The 16,875-nt window shown below is 40.1% G+C and overlaps 2 protein-coding genes across 3 annotated transcripts in view; one reads left to right on the top strand and one right to left on the bottom strand.

The window, feature by feature from the left end:
• LOC129635759 (cytochrome b5) overlaps positions 1–6,984 on the bottom strand; it is a 58,233-nt gene extending 51,249 nt beyond the window's left edge. Inside the window, exon 1 of the mRNA XM_055558898.1 lies at positions 6,857–6,984. Within this exon, the coding sequence (XP_055414873.1) occupies positions 6,857–6,952 (96 nt within the window). The 5' untranslated portion in view covers positions 6,953–6,984. The remainder of the gene's footprint in view (positions 1–6,856) is intronic.
• Positions 6,940–16,875, top strand: part of C21H18orf63 (chromosome 21 C18orf63 homolog) — a 30,006-nt gene continuing 20,070 nt past the window's right edge. For both annotated transcript variants that reach the window (XM_055558895.1, XM_055558896.1), the window contains exons 1-4: positions 6,940–7,090; positions 9,692–9,860; positions 12,092–12,170; positions 15,056–15,112. In XM_055558895.1, the coding sequence (XP_055414870.1) occupies positions 6,940–7,090; positions 9,692–9,860; positions 12,092–12,170; positions 15,056–15,112 (456 nt within the window). The remainder of the gene's footprint in view (positions 7,091–9,691; positions 9,861–12,091; positions 12,171–15,055; positions 15,113–16,875) is intronic.

The following is a 16,875-nucleotide window of genomic DNA, read 5'->3' as shown; positions in this document are numbered from 1 at the left end:
CCCTTGACAAATGGGCACTCTACAAAGATGGACTCCAATTCAAATTATCTACATGGATAATTTGCATTAAACCTATGTCTTTTAAATATGTTAGCATAGGTTAGCTGTTCCCTTCTAAAAATATCTATTTCTCTAGTATACATGTCCTATGTAATTGATTTCTAAACCATTCCCCATCTATTAGCAATAATTTCCAAAGCTTGCTAAATTTTTTAAATTTTCATTCATTTTAAAATGGACTTGGTTTTACCCCATGTATATTTATAACACACCAGAATGTCAGCTGACAATCTCTAATCAATTGAATATCAGAGGTAGAAATGAGGAGCAGAGAGCAACAGATATCATCTGATCACAAAGAATACAATGTCATATGTTCACTGCTGAGGTAGGGCAACTTTCCCCAGTAACTTCAGACAAGGCAAGCTAATTATATGTAGGAAATCTTATTATAAATACATTCTTAGGTGTATTTCCTTTATGTATTCCTATATATTTCCTTGTATTTAATATGTCCATCTTTAAGTAGAAGCACGTAAATAAAAAGATTAAATGTTTGATTGTACATGATTGCAATATTAAATTTATTTTTAAAAATCTTTTTGTCTCCAGCACAAGTAAATAGAACAGAGTAAAATGATATCAGTTCAGTTCAGTTCAGTCGCTCAGTCGTGTCCGACTCTTTGCAACCCCATGAATCGCAGCACACCAGGCCTCCCTGTCCATCACCAACTCCAGAGTGCACTCAGACTCATGTCCATCAAGTCAGTGATGCCATCCATCCATCTCATCCTCTGTCGTCCCCTTCTCCTCCTGCCCCCAATCCCTCCCAGCATCAGAGTCTTTTCCAATGAGTCAACTCTTCGCATCAGGTGGCCAAAGTACTGGAGTTTCAGCTTTAGCATCATTCCTTCCAAAGAAATCCCAGGGCTGATCTCCTTCAGAATGGACTGGTTGGATCTCCTTGCAGTCCAAGGGACTCTCAAGAGTCTTCTCCAACACGGAAAATTCCAGATACGCTATTTAACTTTGTAGAAATTCAGGGTTCTAGACAGTTTTATGAAATACAGCTGATGGTGTTATCATCATCAGGTCCGCCAAGTCAGAAGATTGGGAATCATACAGGTCAGTCTCCTCTTTATCCCTACTACCACTGCCCCAGATTTGCCTTTCATGATTAGCTGCCTATCTGTTTACAGTAACTCCCTTACATGTTCTTCCAGCCTTTAGTCTTGAACTTCTCAGACCCATCTTCCATCAATAATGAACCCCAAATTAAAATCTGATCACATCACTACTTGTCTGTATTAGTATCAGTTGCTCAGTTGTTTCTGACTTTTTGCAATCCCAAGGACTGTTGCTTGCCAGGCTTCTCTGCCCATGGGATTTTTCAGGCAAGAATACTGGAGTGGGTTGCCATTCCCATCTCCAGGGGGATCTTTCCAACCTAGGAATCAAACCTGGGTCTCTTGCATTGCAGGCAGATTCTTTACCATCTGAGACTACTTGTCTAATACCTTCCAATGTCTCCCAATAACTCAAGTTCAAATTCCTTGCTGAGAATTTGAAGATCATCCAAATCATTCAAAATCTGCTTCCTCTCTCTAGCTTCATCCTTTGTCATTTCCCCCTCAAGCCTCATGGCCTAGCAACAGTGAGCTATTTTAGATCTCCCACATGTAGCATTCTTTCCTCTCTTTCACATCCTTGCTCAAGCCCTGTCCTCTGCTGCCTACCTTAAGTTTACCTCTTACCCCTTATTCTCCTTAGCTCCTTTATCCTGGCCAAAGACTCAGGACCCTATTTGACTCAGCTTAGAAGGCAATGGCACCCCACTCCAGTACTCTTGCCTGGAAAATCCCATGGACAGAGGAGCCTCGTGGGCTGCAGTCCATGGGGTCGCTAAGAGTTGGACACGACTGAGCGACTTCACTTTGACTTTTCACTTTCATGCACTGGAGGAGGAAATGGCAACCCACTCCAGTATTCTTGCCTGGAGAATCCCAGGGACAGAGGAGCCTGGTGGGCTGCTGTCTATGGGGTTGCACAGAGTCAGACACGACTGAAGTGACTTAGCAGTAGCAGTAGCAGGAGTCAATTGTGGCTAAGGCATGTGCTGACCGCACCCTTCCCCTCCAAGCAATGCTCTCTGCTCCTTTATTCTCCAGTCATGCTATCACGCACTCACTACATCACCAGTCTATGTGTCTGCCTTTCTCACTGGACCAAAAGTTCCTCAAGGACAGGAATGGTTAGTCACATCTCTGTCTTCAGAGCCTAGCACAGTGCCTGGCACTCAGCACATGCTCAGTAAATGTTTTTGAATGAAAAAGGGTATAAAAGTGATACAGAAGAGAGCAAGTAAGTACTTGGAAAAATCATAATTATACAATAATCATACTGAGAAATGTGGATTAATTTATCTGTCACTAGCAAGAACATCAGCCAAGTTTTTAATGTTTCCATGGACATCTACTGAAACTGGGGGTAATCATCAGTTAGTTCTATTACACCTGTAACCTGCTGTCACTGATCAAGTTTGCTTTGTTTTTACAAAATCTTGTGTGTTTCTAAGTGTCACATGGCCTAAATAATAGGAGATGTTTGCCCAAGTTGTTTATTAGGAACTTGGAGTCAGCTGTGTCCAGTTCAAGCTCCAGCCAGTTAAGACTGGTTAAGATGGTAAAAGTGTCCACTTGGTGACCTTTGATGTCTGAAGGCCAAAACCTCCACCCTAAAAACATATTAATACCACCATTTTCTGAGCACGTGTCCCATGAAGAAGTCTGGGGCTTAGCTGCACAATATGATGATTACCTCATTTTTCTTGCCTCCAATTTCCCCATGCTCCTGTCACCTCAGATTTATCCCATAACTATCCCAAGTGCCTTGCCTTTGGGGAAGTGGATATGAGATTTGTTCTCCCATCTCCTCACTTTGTGGCCTCAAGAATAAATCCTTTCTCTGCCCAACCTCATTTGGCTTGCTGCATGTCAGACAAACCTGGTTCAGTAACACTATTAAAAGTAAAACTGTTTTATTTCTTTCTAGGCCTAGGAAATTAGGGGAAAAAAGCTAAAAGCAAACAGCAGCATGTAAAAAATTTAAAATGAATGAATGGATCTAACACTAGTCCAAGGTGCTCAATGCAGCCACCTAAGCGTACAAGTAACATGGATGACGGAGAGGGCAGTAGAGTTCTCAAAAGTTGGGAGCCCCATGTCAGAAACACAGCTTCCTACCAGAATAAAAGTGCCATATAGGACCTCTAGGGCTTCCCATGGAGAAGGCAATGGCACCCTACTCCAGTACTCTTGCTTGGAAAATCCCATGGACGGAGGAGCCTGGTAGGCTGCAGTCCATGGGGTCGCTAGAGTCGGACACGACTGAGCGACTTCACTTTCACCTTTCATTTTCATGCATTGGAGAAGGAAATGGCAACCCACTCCAGTGTTCTTGCCTGGAGAATCCCAGGGCTGGCAGAGCCTGGCGGGCTGCCGTCTATGGGGTCGCACAGAGTCGGACACAACTGAAGCGACTTAGCAGCAGCAGCAGCAGCAGCAGCAGCAGGGCTTCCCAGGTGGCGCTAGTGGTGAAGAACCCGCCTGCCAATGCAGGAGACGTAATGAGACACGAGTTTGATTCCCGGGTTGGGAAGATCCCCTGGAGGAGGGCATGGCAACCCACATCAGTATTCTTACCTGGAGAATTCCTTGGATAGAGGAGCCTGGAGAGCCCAGTTCATAGGGTCGAAAAGAGTCAGACATGACTGAAGCCACTTAGCACACATGCACGCACAGAACCTCTAAGGCTGATGTTAGAAGGAAGTAAACGTTCGTTTCCAGGTACGCAACTGCATCCCTCCACATCCTTCTGTCCCTGATTCTCTCTCCGATTACTGATACCACTCCCCACCACCTACTATGAATACTACGTTATCTCCTTGACTCTCTGGCATCCGTGTGGATAGAACCCTTTCTTTGCTTTTTACAGCAGGGCCAGAATATTCAAATAAACTTTACTAAAGGATAGCATAAAAGAATTTTCCACTGTGAGAACCTGACATAGTTCCTTCACCTTTAATAAATGAAGCAGTGATGCCAATTCAAAAAGTCTGTCTGATTGTCAAACCTCAAGTGATTGTGAGGTGCACACCCAGTGAGGACCCTTTTTAGGGACCCATCCTACCGAGTCCACCTTTCCCTCTGTGTGTTTGAGGGCAGCGGACTATATTCTACCCATAAATACAATCTTAGACATCCAAATTCTTCAAATTCCAGACAAAGGTACATGCTGAACTCAGCCCTATCATCATCAAGGTTTTGACATCTTAGTTTCAGTTTCCTGTCTAAACAGCTGACTCTTCCCCAGGTAATTTTTCTAGAAATGACCTTCATCTTCATGTGGTACTTGGCTACTCACAAAATATGGTCTTATCTTGCATGTCCTGACAATTTAAACATTATATAAACCAATACAACGATCTTAATCTTCATAAAAGAGATATATACAGTCAAACTATCAGGCAGAATTCTTAGGATTCTTTCCCATCTTGAATGCCTGTAAGTGAGATAAAGGGAAACTTAAGTAACTCATATCTGGAAAACTGAATAGGCTTGCCAACAAGCTTGTCATCAAAATGTATCCTGTGAGGAAAGTTTTTCCCTGAACGAAAATTCTTGCCATGCTAAGTCACTTCAGTTGTGTCTGACTCTTTGCAACCCTATGGGCTGTAGCCTACCAGGCTCCTCTCTCCATGGAATTCTCCAGGTAAGAATATTGGAGTGGGTTACCATGCTTTCCTCCAGGGGATATTCGGATATTCCTGACCTAGGGATCTAACCTGTGTCTCATGTCTCCTGCACTGTCAGGTGGATTCGTTACCACTAGCACCACCTGGGAGCCCAGGTGGCCACTATTATGTATGAAACATTACATCATTATGTATAAAACATTATATCATTACTTATGGATGTAAGTGGATGTACATATATATTTTGAAGCATATCTAAAAAACGATGGAATGTGCATATATATATATTTTGAAGCCATCTCAAAAACTACAGAATGATCTCAGTTCATTTCCAAGGCAAACCATTTAATATCACAGTAATCAAAGTCTATGCTCCAACCACTAATGCTGAAGAAGATGAAGTTGAATGGTTCTGTGAATACCTACAAGACCTTCTGGAACTAACATCAAAAAAAGATGTCCTCTTCATCATAAGGGACTGGAATGCAAAAGTAGGAAGTCAAGATATACCTGGAGTAACAGGCAAGTTTGGCCTTGGAGTACAAAATGAAGCAGGGCAAGGGCTAAGAGAGTTCTGCCAAGTACTATAAATAAATAACAATGAACACTTCACTTGACTTGGGGACTGTGGGCTCTTCCCATATCCCATTCTTCTGCCTCCCCAAAATCATTGTTATCCTGGATTCTGTTCATCATGTCCTTGCTTAGTAAAAGAAAAAAAAAACATATGGATATATCAACAAACAATTTATTCAGCTTTCTTGGAGAATGATTGCGCTTTATAAAAATGGGATTATACTGTATGTAGTCTTCTGGAATCTTCCTCCCCATTCAAAATCATGTTTTTAAAAATTCATCCATGTTGAATAGAAGGTGAACATAACAAGTGAACAAGAATGGTCTTAGCAGCATTCTTCATAATAATTCTAAACTGGAAGCAATCTAATTGTCCTTCAACCTCAGAAAGGATAAATATATACACACAATGGAATCCTATCCAGCAATGAAAATGAATAAAATACTGCTACCCTCAACAACATGGATGAATCTCATGAACACATTATTTACAAAGAAGCTAGACACAGGAGAGTTTGTGTTGTATGATTCCATTAATATAAGGTTTCAAAACAAGCAAAAATAATGTATGATATTAGCAGCTGGGACACTAGTTACCTTGAATGAAGTGGGTAAGTGGCTAGGAGAGGGCACCAGGAGCGCTTCCTAGATACAGATAATGTTCTACGGTTAGATCTGGGTGGTAGGTATATAAGGATGGTCATTTTTGATAAACCATCTAAGTGTGTACTTATGATATGTTCACATTTTAATTTTGAAAGGTTTACCCATGTTGCACATAACTGTAGTTCATAATTTTTTGTTTGCCATATAATAAATAATTATGTAAATATGATTCAGTTTATCTACCAATTCCCTTGTCCCTGAACATTTGGGATTTTGTTTGCTTGTTGTAGCTACTTACTTTATTCAACAAACAATGGTGCTACAAACATATTTCTTGGTGCATATATGCAAGAATCTCTTTAGGGGAAGTGTATAGAAGGAATTTCTAAGTCTAATGGTATGTTACAGCATTCAACTTCAGAAGATTACATCACATTATTTTCAAATTTTCATTCCTGCATTCCAACAGTGTATGGGAGATCTAATCCTGCATCCTTACGATTTTGTCAATACTATGGTATCTCGTTGTGGTCTTATTTAGATTTGATAATTAACAATGTTGAGTATCTTTCCACAGGCTTATAAGCCATCCTTCTTTCTGCAAAATACCCGTTGATGACTTAACTGCTTTTTTCTATGACACACTGTCTAACCCTAACTGAACTGCGAGAGTTCTTTACGTAGTCTGCAAAATAACCACTCGTGGATTACTTTCATGAAAATATTTTCTCCCAATTTGTGACCTGTATCTTCAATCTATTTTACTTCTGTAAAACATAATTTTCCAAAGCTTTTTATTATGGACAAGTTCAAACACACACAATGAAAGTGGGAAGGAGGCCAGACAGCCCATCTTTTTAGTCAGCGCAGGGCTCAGCCACTGGCCCTCCCCAGCGGCCATACCCTGAGGATGCATCCTACCTGTGTTTGGGAGACAGCAACGACCTCGCGCCGGCCATACCAACGCCAAAGCCAGCTCTCTCTCAGAGAACCGTGGGTGCAGGATGAACGGCTCATGCCAGCGAAAGCTATGGCGGGAAAAACGGGTACACAGCGGCATGCTGGGAACGTTCAGAGCATGCTGGGAGCACGCGGAGTATGCTGGGAGCCCTCGGGGTAAGCTGGGAGAGCTGGGATACGCTGGGATAGGTGGCGGTAAGTTGGGGGCGCTAGGGGTGGGGAGGGGAGGTCTGGGATAGCCAGGCATGCTGGACATAGTACCCCTGAGCCACGGGGAGGGCGCTGAGGAGCGAGAACACGCAGGCCAGGAGACTGAGGAGACTGAGGCCGGAAGACAACTGCTTGACGAGCCGAGAGGGCGAGGGAACCGCGGAGGTTGCTCCAGGCCTGGCTTCCAGCCTGCCCCCGCGAGGCTCGAGCGTCGTCTCCTGAGCGGTTCTGATGGCCTTGCTTTGACAGGAGGCGCCTGCTGAAGAGATGGTTGTAGCTTTTAAAAAGGAAAGGAACCAAGAATCGTTCTTTCATGAAGGCCCACGGGTTCCAACATTAGGGCATGTAATTTAATCAGTAATGTCTAGAATCGCCTTTTAAATAAGGCACTTACGGTAGGTAGAGACCTTGGAGATATTTCCACCAATTCCATGCGGTGCGTAAGAAAATGAGGCCCCAGGGGAGGAAACTTGCCTGTTGACCTTGGAAGCGGTGGGTAGGGCCGGTGGAAATCCGACCCCCAGTCAGGCCTTTTCCCCCCAAGGCCCCACGGAGGCAGGCCCAGTGAAGCTCCGGCGGGGCTGGACGCTGCTTAGACGGCGGGTCACGGACTTCACAGCCTGGGCGCTCACCATGACCTTGGTTCCCTTGGGGTTTTGAGTCATCAAATGGACAATTTTGTAGGTACCTGTTCCTTACTGTAATACTTATCACCAGGGCAGAGATGTGGTCAAAACGTTATTTTGTAGTCAGCAAGTTTTCCATTAATCAGCTTGGATGTGACAGGTGCTACTCTCTAAACAATCTGTTAACTGATCATCTGAATTTTGAGCCTTCCAATGCAGTCCTTACACAATCTAGGGCAAGAAATTTGTACGTTTTAATTTGTAAGTTTTGCCAGTTATGAATTAAAAAAAATTGTTTTCATGTAATGCTAAGTAATAAAATTAAATAAATTCCTGCCTATTCCCAAAAAGGTCAGAGTTGTTTACTCAGTTTTCTGATCAGTCTTTGAAGTTGACAAGAGAAGGGGAGGACCACTCACAGGAATTTTTTGGTGAATTTGCTGATATTTAAAGGAAGAATGAGGCAGAAAGTAATTTTAGTGGGAAATGTGTTTCAGAAATGAAAGCAACAATCTCTAAATTTCAACCGTCTAACCTATTTTCACTAACTTGCACTTTTGTACTTCTGGGCCCAAGCTGTAATCAGTTCTTTGTTTTTTATTTTACTTCATTAATTATTGACGTTCTTTACTTCGGTGAAGTAGATTGAGTTAGCCTTGGAACTTTGTACTTCATTAAAAATTTTTTTTTCCACAACAGCATTTTGCATAGAGAGAGAGTAGAAAAACAGAGAGAAGGAAGGAATGTTTCTGTTTTTACTATCAGCAGTCATCTTAATTAGGTACACCAAATTAATTAACACCTTGTGTGACTTTGTGTTAATCTTTCTAAGAGTACTCGCAGTTTTAAAAGAATTCCATGATCTTTAATAAAGAAAATTTCAAGCACTGTGGTACTTGAGTGAGAAAGACATGTGGGAGCCAGAAGGGCAATGCCACCATTGGTCAAATGGCACCACAAGGGTATTTGGTTACTGAGATCAGACCTGAGGCTGGTCACACTCCAGATTCCAGGACTGTGTTACTACTGCTCTAAAAGAGAAAATATGTGGATGCTTCAAAGATTGAAGTACCAGAATACCAGTTACCTTCCCTGGATATGTTTGTGTATCCTAGAGAAACTGAGCTTAAATCATTTCACATTGCAGTTTTCTTTTCTGTTATATGTAAGATAGACCCCAAAGGTATGCCCTGTGAATTATCAACTGTAAAATGTGTCCCACAGAGAAGTTGGAAAGCCAGAGAATTAGTGGAAAAGGAAACTAGATAACAATTTAAAGATCTCAATGAACAATTTTCTTCAGTGTAAAATGGTGAAAAATATATTCTTCAGCTTTGAAATGCTTTATAGAGATAACTTAAAATAACAGAAGGCTTTGATATACATTTTGATTTTTTAAGACGTATTGTTGTCATAGGAAAGATTTTGTTTTCCTGAAAACAAAGAGAAACTTAATAGCCAAAAATTTTAGAAAGAATTTGTTAAATAAAAACAATATAGCAGAAACATATCTAGTGTCCAGAACAGAGTATGCATTTAATACACATTGCTGGTGGTTCTTTGTAATATTTGTACTCAAATTATTCTATTTGTTATATAGAACTGCAGGTTTAAAATTCTAGATTTTATTTTTGGGGTGGCAGAGTGTTCTAAAGTGTATTGTGATGGTTGCAACCCTGTGAATGTAGTAAAAGCCATTTAATTATACACGGTAAATAGGCGAATTGTATGTGATATGAATTATATCCTAATAAAACTTGTACCCCCCAAATTCTGGATTATCATTAGAAAACCTCAAAGGTAAAATGTAAGTGGTATTTAACTGCTAATATTTGCTAAACTTGTTTTTGCCATTGTATACCAATGCAATATCAAATATTCTGTGATGGATTGAAATGCTGTACCCTATTGGTAAACTGAATAAAAGTTTACTGTGTTTTTATTGTTGTTTTTTTTAAAGGCCTGATTACTGAGGCATTCAGTCAACAGGAAAATATGAATGATTCTAAGCAGCAGTCACTGTTCTTCATCACACTTCCTGATTTACACAAACTCTGTGCTGTCAAGATAATATTGAGTAACGGACTGGCAGACACTGAGATTAGGAGTAGACAAATGAAGATATGCAGGTAAAAAAACACAATCTTGTAACTAATACTTTCTAAACTTTTTACATCTGGAAGAGCTGTTTTAATAATATCTCCTTTAAAGCAAGATACTCATTTGCTAAATCTGTTTATACAATTTTAGAATAAAGGAATTCAGTATTGTTCTGACCAAGTATATTGAATTACATTTAAGGGAGGACTTAAAGTACTTCAGATAGAATATATCACTGTTGAGTCTTTATATTTGTGGCTTCTTATGTGTTATTTTAATTTAAAAATTTTATAGACATTGATGAATTAAATCAATGGATTAAGTCAAAACTTAGTCATAAGTTTTGGAAGATAGTCATTAATAACTGTTTATGAAGTACCTACTGTTTATGAAGCACTTCAGGAGATACTGTAAACATTTTAGAATAATATAATTTTTAGATTTGCAGATTGATGTAGGAGTATTTCTCCAAGAATTATCTTGCAATATCTAACCTAAGAAAACACTTCTAGAAGTTGACGCCTAAAGTATAACACTGAACACCCACCATGTATTAGTCCCTTAAATTGTTTGAGACACTCAAGGAAGAACTCTTAGAATACATAACAAGATTATATCTCTAATTGAATTTCTTAGAGACGGGCAAACACTTATAAGATGGCTAGGAGTCAGAAGTAAAATACTTTTGGGTGTCCTCCATTTTGCTCTTATTTATAAAACTTGTCTTCTGACCACTGTGTATTTTCCCACTCAAGTACATCCAGGAATCTGTACCCTTCCTGCTAAGGCATAATTTGATACCCACTGAGCATTTACTTGTGACCCCTTAGGGAAGCAAATAAGTAGAAAACCTTAAGAGAGATTTTCTGCCATTTACTCTCATATTGAAGGTGGTCTTGCCCATAGAGAGGGGTGCTTTGACTCATCGTCCCAATAACTGACAAAGAGGCTAGAACAGGACAAAGATGTGGTTGTGTCAGACAAAGGCACATCTTGTACAAGCACGTCCTGGGGATGTCCCTGGTGATCCAGTAGCTAAGACTCTGTGCTCCCTGGGCAGGGGGCCCAGTTCGATCCCCCGTTGGGGAACTAGATCTTGCATGCTACAACTAAGTTCACACGCTGCAACTAAAAGATCCTGTGTGCCTCAATTAAGACCCAGCACGGCCAAATACATAACATTAAAAAAGATAATAATAAGCCTGCTGCACCACAGTTCCAACAAAGATGAGCCTAGCAGAAACACACTGACCCATCTTACGTTTTGATGTAACCCCACACACACATGCACTCCTAGCCTTTAAAATTTGTTTCCCTGATGATTAATAATTTTGAAAATTTTTGTATTTCTACCTCTATTCCCTTTTGTGTTTTTCCCATCTTTTCTAATAAAATTATTGATGGTAATTTGAATTGTAATGATTGTTGCTGTAAGTTCATTTGTCTTTTGAATACTAAACTAAAACCACTACCCACTTCATTTTCCTTCAAAAAATTAGTTCTGACACTGAAGTAGTTGATACCTACACTGTTCCTTAGACTCTTTTCTCCAGTGCTTCTGACCACCACTTTAAAAAAAAAAAAAGGAAAATGGAAGAAATAGGAGTTAGAAGAGCTGAAGTCTTCATAGTGCTTAGACTTTTTCAAGTCTATACTTAAAATAGAAATGAAGTTTTAAAAGAGAAATTTTAGTTCACAGATGAAAAGGTTAGGAAACAGATGTGCAGACAAGTTTTTATATTAATATCATATCTAAAACCTTATAGTTCTCTCAGTTCAAACCTTGGCTGATGCTTACAGTATTCAAGGTGCCATGCTAAGTGTGGAGAGACATACGGAAATCTGTAATACAGTCCCTGCCTGCTACTGCTGCTGCTACTAAGTCGCTTCAGTCGTGTCCGACTCTGTGCGACCCCAGAGACGGCAGCCCACCAGGCTCACCCGTCCCTGGGATTCTCCAGGCAAGAACACTGGAGTGGGTTGCCATTTCCTTCTCCAATGCATGAAAGTGAAAAGTGAAAGTGAAGTCGCTCAGTCGTGCCCGACTCTTAGCGACCCCATGGACTACAGCCTACCAGGCTCCTCTGTCCGTGGATTTTCTAGGCAAGAGTACTGGAGTGGGGTGCCATTGCCTTCTCCGAATCCCTGCCTAGAAGAAGCTTAAACTTTTCATTGGAATTTGCAATTTCTAAACGTTCTGATAAAATGAAAACAGAGGGTGGGCAGTCTGCTTTAAAATGAATACATTTCATCTCCACAGGCAGTTGCTGTTTTTGCACCAAGATATCCTTACATCACCTGTACCTGGAATATTTACCCAAATTTGGGTGGTGATGGCGGTTAGTATTGTAACATTTTATACATTATCATTTATAATTATTTAGAGCAATATTGATGAGCATTAATTTGGGTATTAATTATAGCTCAAAATGAAGACAGTTTATGAAGACTAATTCCATTGTGTTGTAGGTTGATCAAAACATTAACAGACTTTAACTTTGATATACCTCATGTTTAAGATCCATTTTTGTGGCTCTAAATTCATATTTAGTTTTCTCTGTCATTGATGTTAAAATAAAGATGATCAATGAATAAAATATGTTAATGGCATAGTTTTTAAGATAGCACAGACTTAATCCTTTTTTATATTTTATTCTTTAGAATTACATTTAATATAAAAGAAGTTCCTTGTTCCAAGAGATCTCCAGTTGTGTTTAAAGAACTTGGGCCGACATGTTTTTTTATTTTGGAAATTTCATTAAAACGTTTTTCTTATTTAGTAAAATTATAACAAGAAATATATTTCCTGGTGCTGTATATAGCTCTTATTCTGAGATTTTAATTTCCCAGAAATTAATATTTATTAACAATGCTGGTAGTTCAAAATCTTTAGTTTTTCAATTTTTCTCTAGGTTTTAGGTTTATATCTATTTTTTATCTTCTCATACGTAATATGGTTTTTAAGAAAGACCAGATGTTAGTGAACAAGTAGACAGTAATGTCTCTGTATTCTTTTCTACGTGAAAAACGTAGGAAATGAGTATCCTAATCTTAGCAAGAAGAAGAAAGTCACCATATAAAAATGTGTTTTGAACTTTCTCTTGATCTTCCACTTGTGTCCATTTTCCTTATTCATGTCCAAGAAATTATTATTTAATAAGGAAGGTATTAAATATTTATTACATGAAATTTACTGACCTTTTCCTATATGGTTTCTGGATTCAGGTCATTTCCAGAAAGGCTTTCCTCACTTAGAAATGTACCCATAGATTCCATTGGGTTTCCCAGAAAGTTCATTCGGTTTTTTCTGTAAGACGACACTTGTAGCGCTTCATTGTCTTTAACTTCATTTGAAGCAGCTGATAGGCTGTATTGTGACAGCTGTCATATCAGTATGCATTTTTAAAAAATCAAAATTGATACATTTTTGTGCAGCCATTTTAATGTTGAAGATGGAAGAAAAAAGCAACACTTTCAGTAAATTATACTTTATTATATGAGAAAGGTGGGCTTCCCTGGTGGCTCAGATGGTAAAGAATCTTCCTGCAATGCAGGAGATGCAGGTTCAATCCCTGGGTCGGGAAGACCCCCTGGAGAAGGAAGGCAACCCACTCCAGTATTCTTGCCTGGAGAATCCCATGGACAGAGGATCCTGGTGGGCCACAGTTCACGGGGTCATAAAGAGTCGGATGTGACTGAGTGACTAACACTATACCAGAAAGGTAAAAAGCAGCTGAAACAGCAAAAAGATCTGTGCAGTGTATGGAGAAGGTGCTATGATTGACCGAACATATCAAAAATGGTTTACAAAGTTTCACGCTGGAGATTTCTCGATGGACAATGCTCTACGGCCAGATAGATCAGTTGAAGTTGATAGTGATCAAATCGAGACATTAATTGAGAACAATCAATGTTATACCACGTGGGAGATAGCTGACATACTCAAAATATCCAAATCAAGCATTGAAAATCAGTTGCACCAGCTTGGTTATGTTAATCACTTTGGTGTTTATGTTCCACATAAGTTGAGCAAGAAAAACCTTGACCGTATTTCTACATGCAATCCTCTACTTAAACATAATGAAAAGCTTCTGTTTTTAAAACAAATTGTTATGAGTGATGAAAAATGGATACTATACAATAAGGTGGGACTGAAGAGATTGTGGAACAAATGAGCCACCGCCAACCACAACTAAGCCTGGTCTTTATTCAAAGAAGGTGATGTTGTGTATATGGGGGGAGGGGGTGTTGGAAGGGAGTTCTCCATTATGAGCTCCTTCCAGAAAACCAAATGATTCATTCCAACAAGCTGCTCCCAATTAGACTAACTAAAAGCAGCACTTGACAAAAAGTGTCTGAAATTAGTCGACAGAAAAGGTATAACCTTCATCAGGATAATACAAGACTGCATGTTTCTTTGATGTCCAGGCAAAAGCTGCTACAGCTTGGCTGGGAAATTCTGATTCGTCTGCCATACACACCAGAAACTGGACTTTAAGATTTCCTTTTGTTTACAAAATTCTCTTAAGGGAAAAAAATGTCAATTTCCTGGAAGACTGTAAAAGGTACCTGGAATAGTTCTTTGCTCAAAAAGATAAAAAGTTTTGGGAGGATGAAATTATGAAGTTGCCTGGAAAATGGCAGAAGGTAGCAGAACAAAATGATGAATACATTGTTCAATAAAGTTTTTGGTGAAAATGAAAAATGTGTCTTTTATTTTTGCTTAAAAACCAAAGGAGCTTTTTGGTCAACCCAGTATTTCAGGAAAAGAATGATTATCACTTGCTTCTTTCTCTGCTACTGCTGCTGCTAAGTCACTTCAGTCATGTCCGACTCTGTGCGACCCCATGGATGGCAGCCCACCAGGCTCCCCCATCCCTGGGATTCTCCAGGCAAGAACACCGGAGTGGGTTGCCATTTCCTTCTCCAATGCGGGGAAAGTGAAAAGTGAAAGTGAAGACGCTCAGTCGTGTCCGACTCTTAGCGACCCCATGGACTGCAGCCTACCAGGCTCCTCCATCCATGGGATTCTCCAGGCAAGAGTACTGGAGTGGGGTGCCATTGCCTTCTTCAATGCATGAAAGTGAAAAGTGAAAGAGCATAGAAACTGTTAGGATGATGGTCCTCTGCTGTGTTCTGCTGTATACATGTTTAAATTCTTTATGTAGTGCATTATTTAATAATACATTTAAGTCATTTTTATAAATACGGATTTTTTTAATAGATAACATTTTATAAAGCTGGAAAACTTAATGCCTATATGGAAAAATATGGAGCTAAGGTAAGTTTTTAAAAAGATAATAATTCCAGATGTTGTTTTATTGATTTTGTATATTCAACTTATTTTATTAGTAAACAAAAATTGGAATATCTTTCTCGTAAGTTGTTTCTGTGCATGTGAAAAAACTAATATTTTCTCTCAGGACAATTTTTTTGTGGACATTTAATAGAGAAAGGGGGAAGAGGCTTAATTTTGTTGGGTACTTTATTGCAGGCATTTTATGTGACATAATTTCATTTGTCATCTCTATTTTCCAAGAAGTAAATATCCCATGTTTACAGATAAAGAAACTGAAACCCAGAGAGGTAAAAAAAAAATTGTCCACAATCATATAGCTAGTAAGTAAGGGAATAAAAAAATATAGATTGTATTCCCCATGGTGATGAGTGTCTGGATCTTAGCAAAGAAAAAAAGAAATGAATACTTGAAGTAGACCACCTCTTGTGTCTCAATACTCAGGCTGCTGAGACTTTGCTAGAGCTCCCATCATGTCTCTGCGTGGGTGTCTGAGGCACTGTATCCTTGGTTATTCTAGCAGCCTGTCCTGGTATCACTGCTGGCCTCTCTTCCTAGATCTGTGGAGTCTGGAATGATGAGGTTTTTGGTCATCTTCAAGATGAAATGCCTTAAGTTCTAGGAGAATGATGAGGTCTCAATAATACCCAGAGATGCTTTGCAGTTCCCTGAGAAATACTCGAATAACCTGAAAGCTGATTTTAGCCATCATTTACCATCTGTGGGAAAGCAGTGTTCTTCTCACCTGTGTTGAGCCTTCACAATTATGCTCAATTTGTCTTTATCTGGATACTTTGTACATGAGTAATAATCACGGCAGATAGTTATTGAACATCTATGATATACTGAGCACTTTGCTTGTTTCTGGAGATAAAGCTGGGGACCTGATAAACTTCTTGCCCTTGGGAATCTTAACATAGAAAAATATTTTCCTCCTTTTTATTTATTGGGTGGTAGTTCTTCGCTCGGAGAAGGCAGTGGCACCCCACTCCAGTACTCTTGCCTGGAGAATCCCGTGGATGGAGGAGCCTGGTGGGCTGCAGTCCATGGGGTTGCTAAGAGTCGGACATGACTGAAGCGACTTAGCAGCAGCAGCAGCAGCACATGACTGAAGCGACTTAGCAGCAGCAGCAGCAGCGGTTCTTGGCTCTCTCACTTTTGTCTTGCTAACAAAGGCCCTGGCGGTGTTTTAGTCTGAGCTGTATTTGCAAGAATGTTTGTATAGCAAACAGCCCCAAGTGTTTGCTCATATGAATATGCTACTCCATATGCAACTGAATACTCAAGGAGGGACTCTGCTGATCTCAGAGTTTTCTCTCTGTGCAGCTCTCTTCTCTCAATACTCTGCCCTCCAAACTCTAGCTCCCGTGGCCTCCATGGACTCTCAGTTCTGTCCATTCAACCCAGGGAGCCTGCTGCCTCTTCCAGGATTCCCCCTCCCTGCACTGCAGCCTGGAAAGCCTCTTTAATCAATATGCTGGGGTCTCATGAGTTTCCCAGCTCCTAGGGGTTTGTCTTTTTTTGTTGCTTGATGGCCTGTGTGTTGTGAAACACTGTTTCATTTAACATTTACCCAGTGTTTTAGTTATTTTAAGTAGGACAATGTGTCTGGATCCAATTGGTCCTAAGTGAATACTTTGACCTTTGAAAATTTGTGTGCACCTCTCCAGTGTTCTTGCCTGGAGAATCCCAGGGATGGGGGAGACTGGTGGGCTGCCGTCTATCGGGTCGCACAGAGTCAGACACGA

The sequence above is a fragment of the Bubalus kerabau genome, chromosome 21 (genome assembly GCF_029407905.1).
Source record: "Bubalus kerabau isolate K-KA32 ecotype Philippines breed swamp buffalo chromosome 21, PCC_UOA_SB_1v2, whole genome shotgun sequence".
Classification (NCBI taxonomy): Eukaryota; Metazoa; Chordata; class Mammalia; order Artiodactyla; family Bovidae; genus Bubalus; species Bubalus kerabau.
Note: the sequence above shows the minus strand (reverse complement) of the source record. Positions and strands in the feature narration are given on the sequence as shown.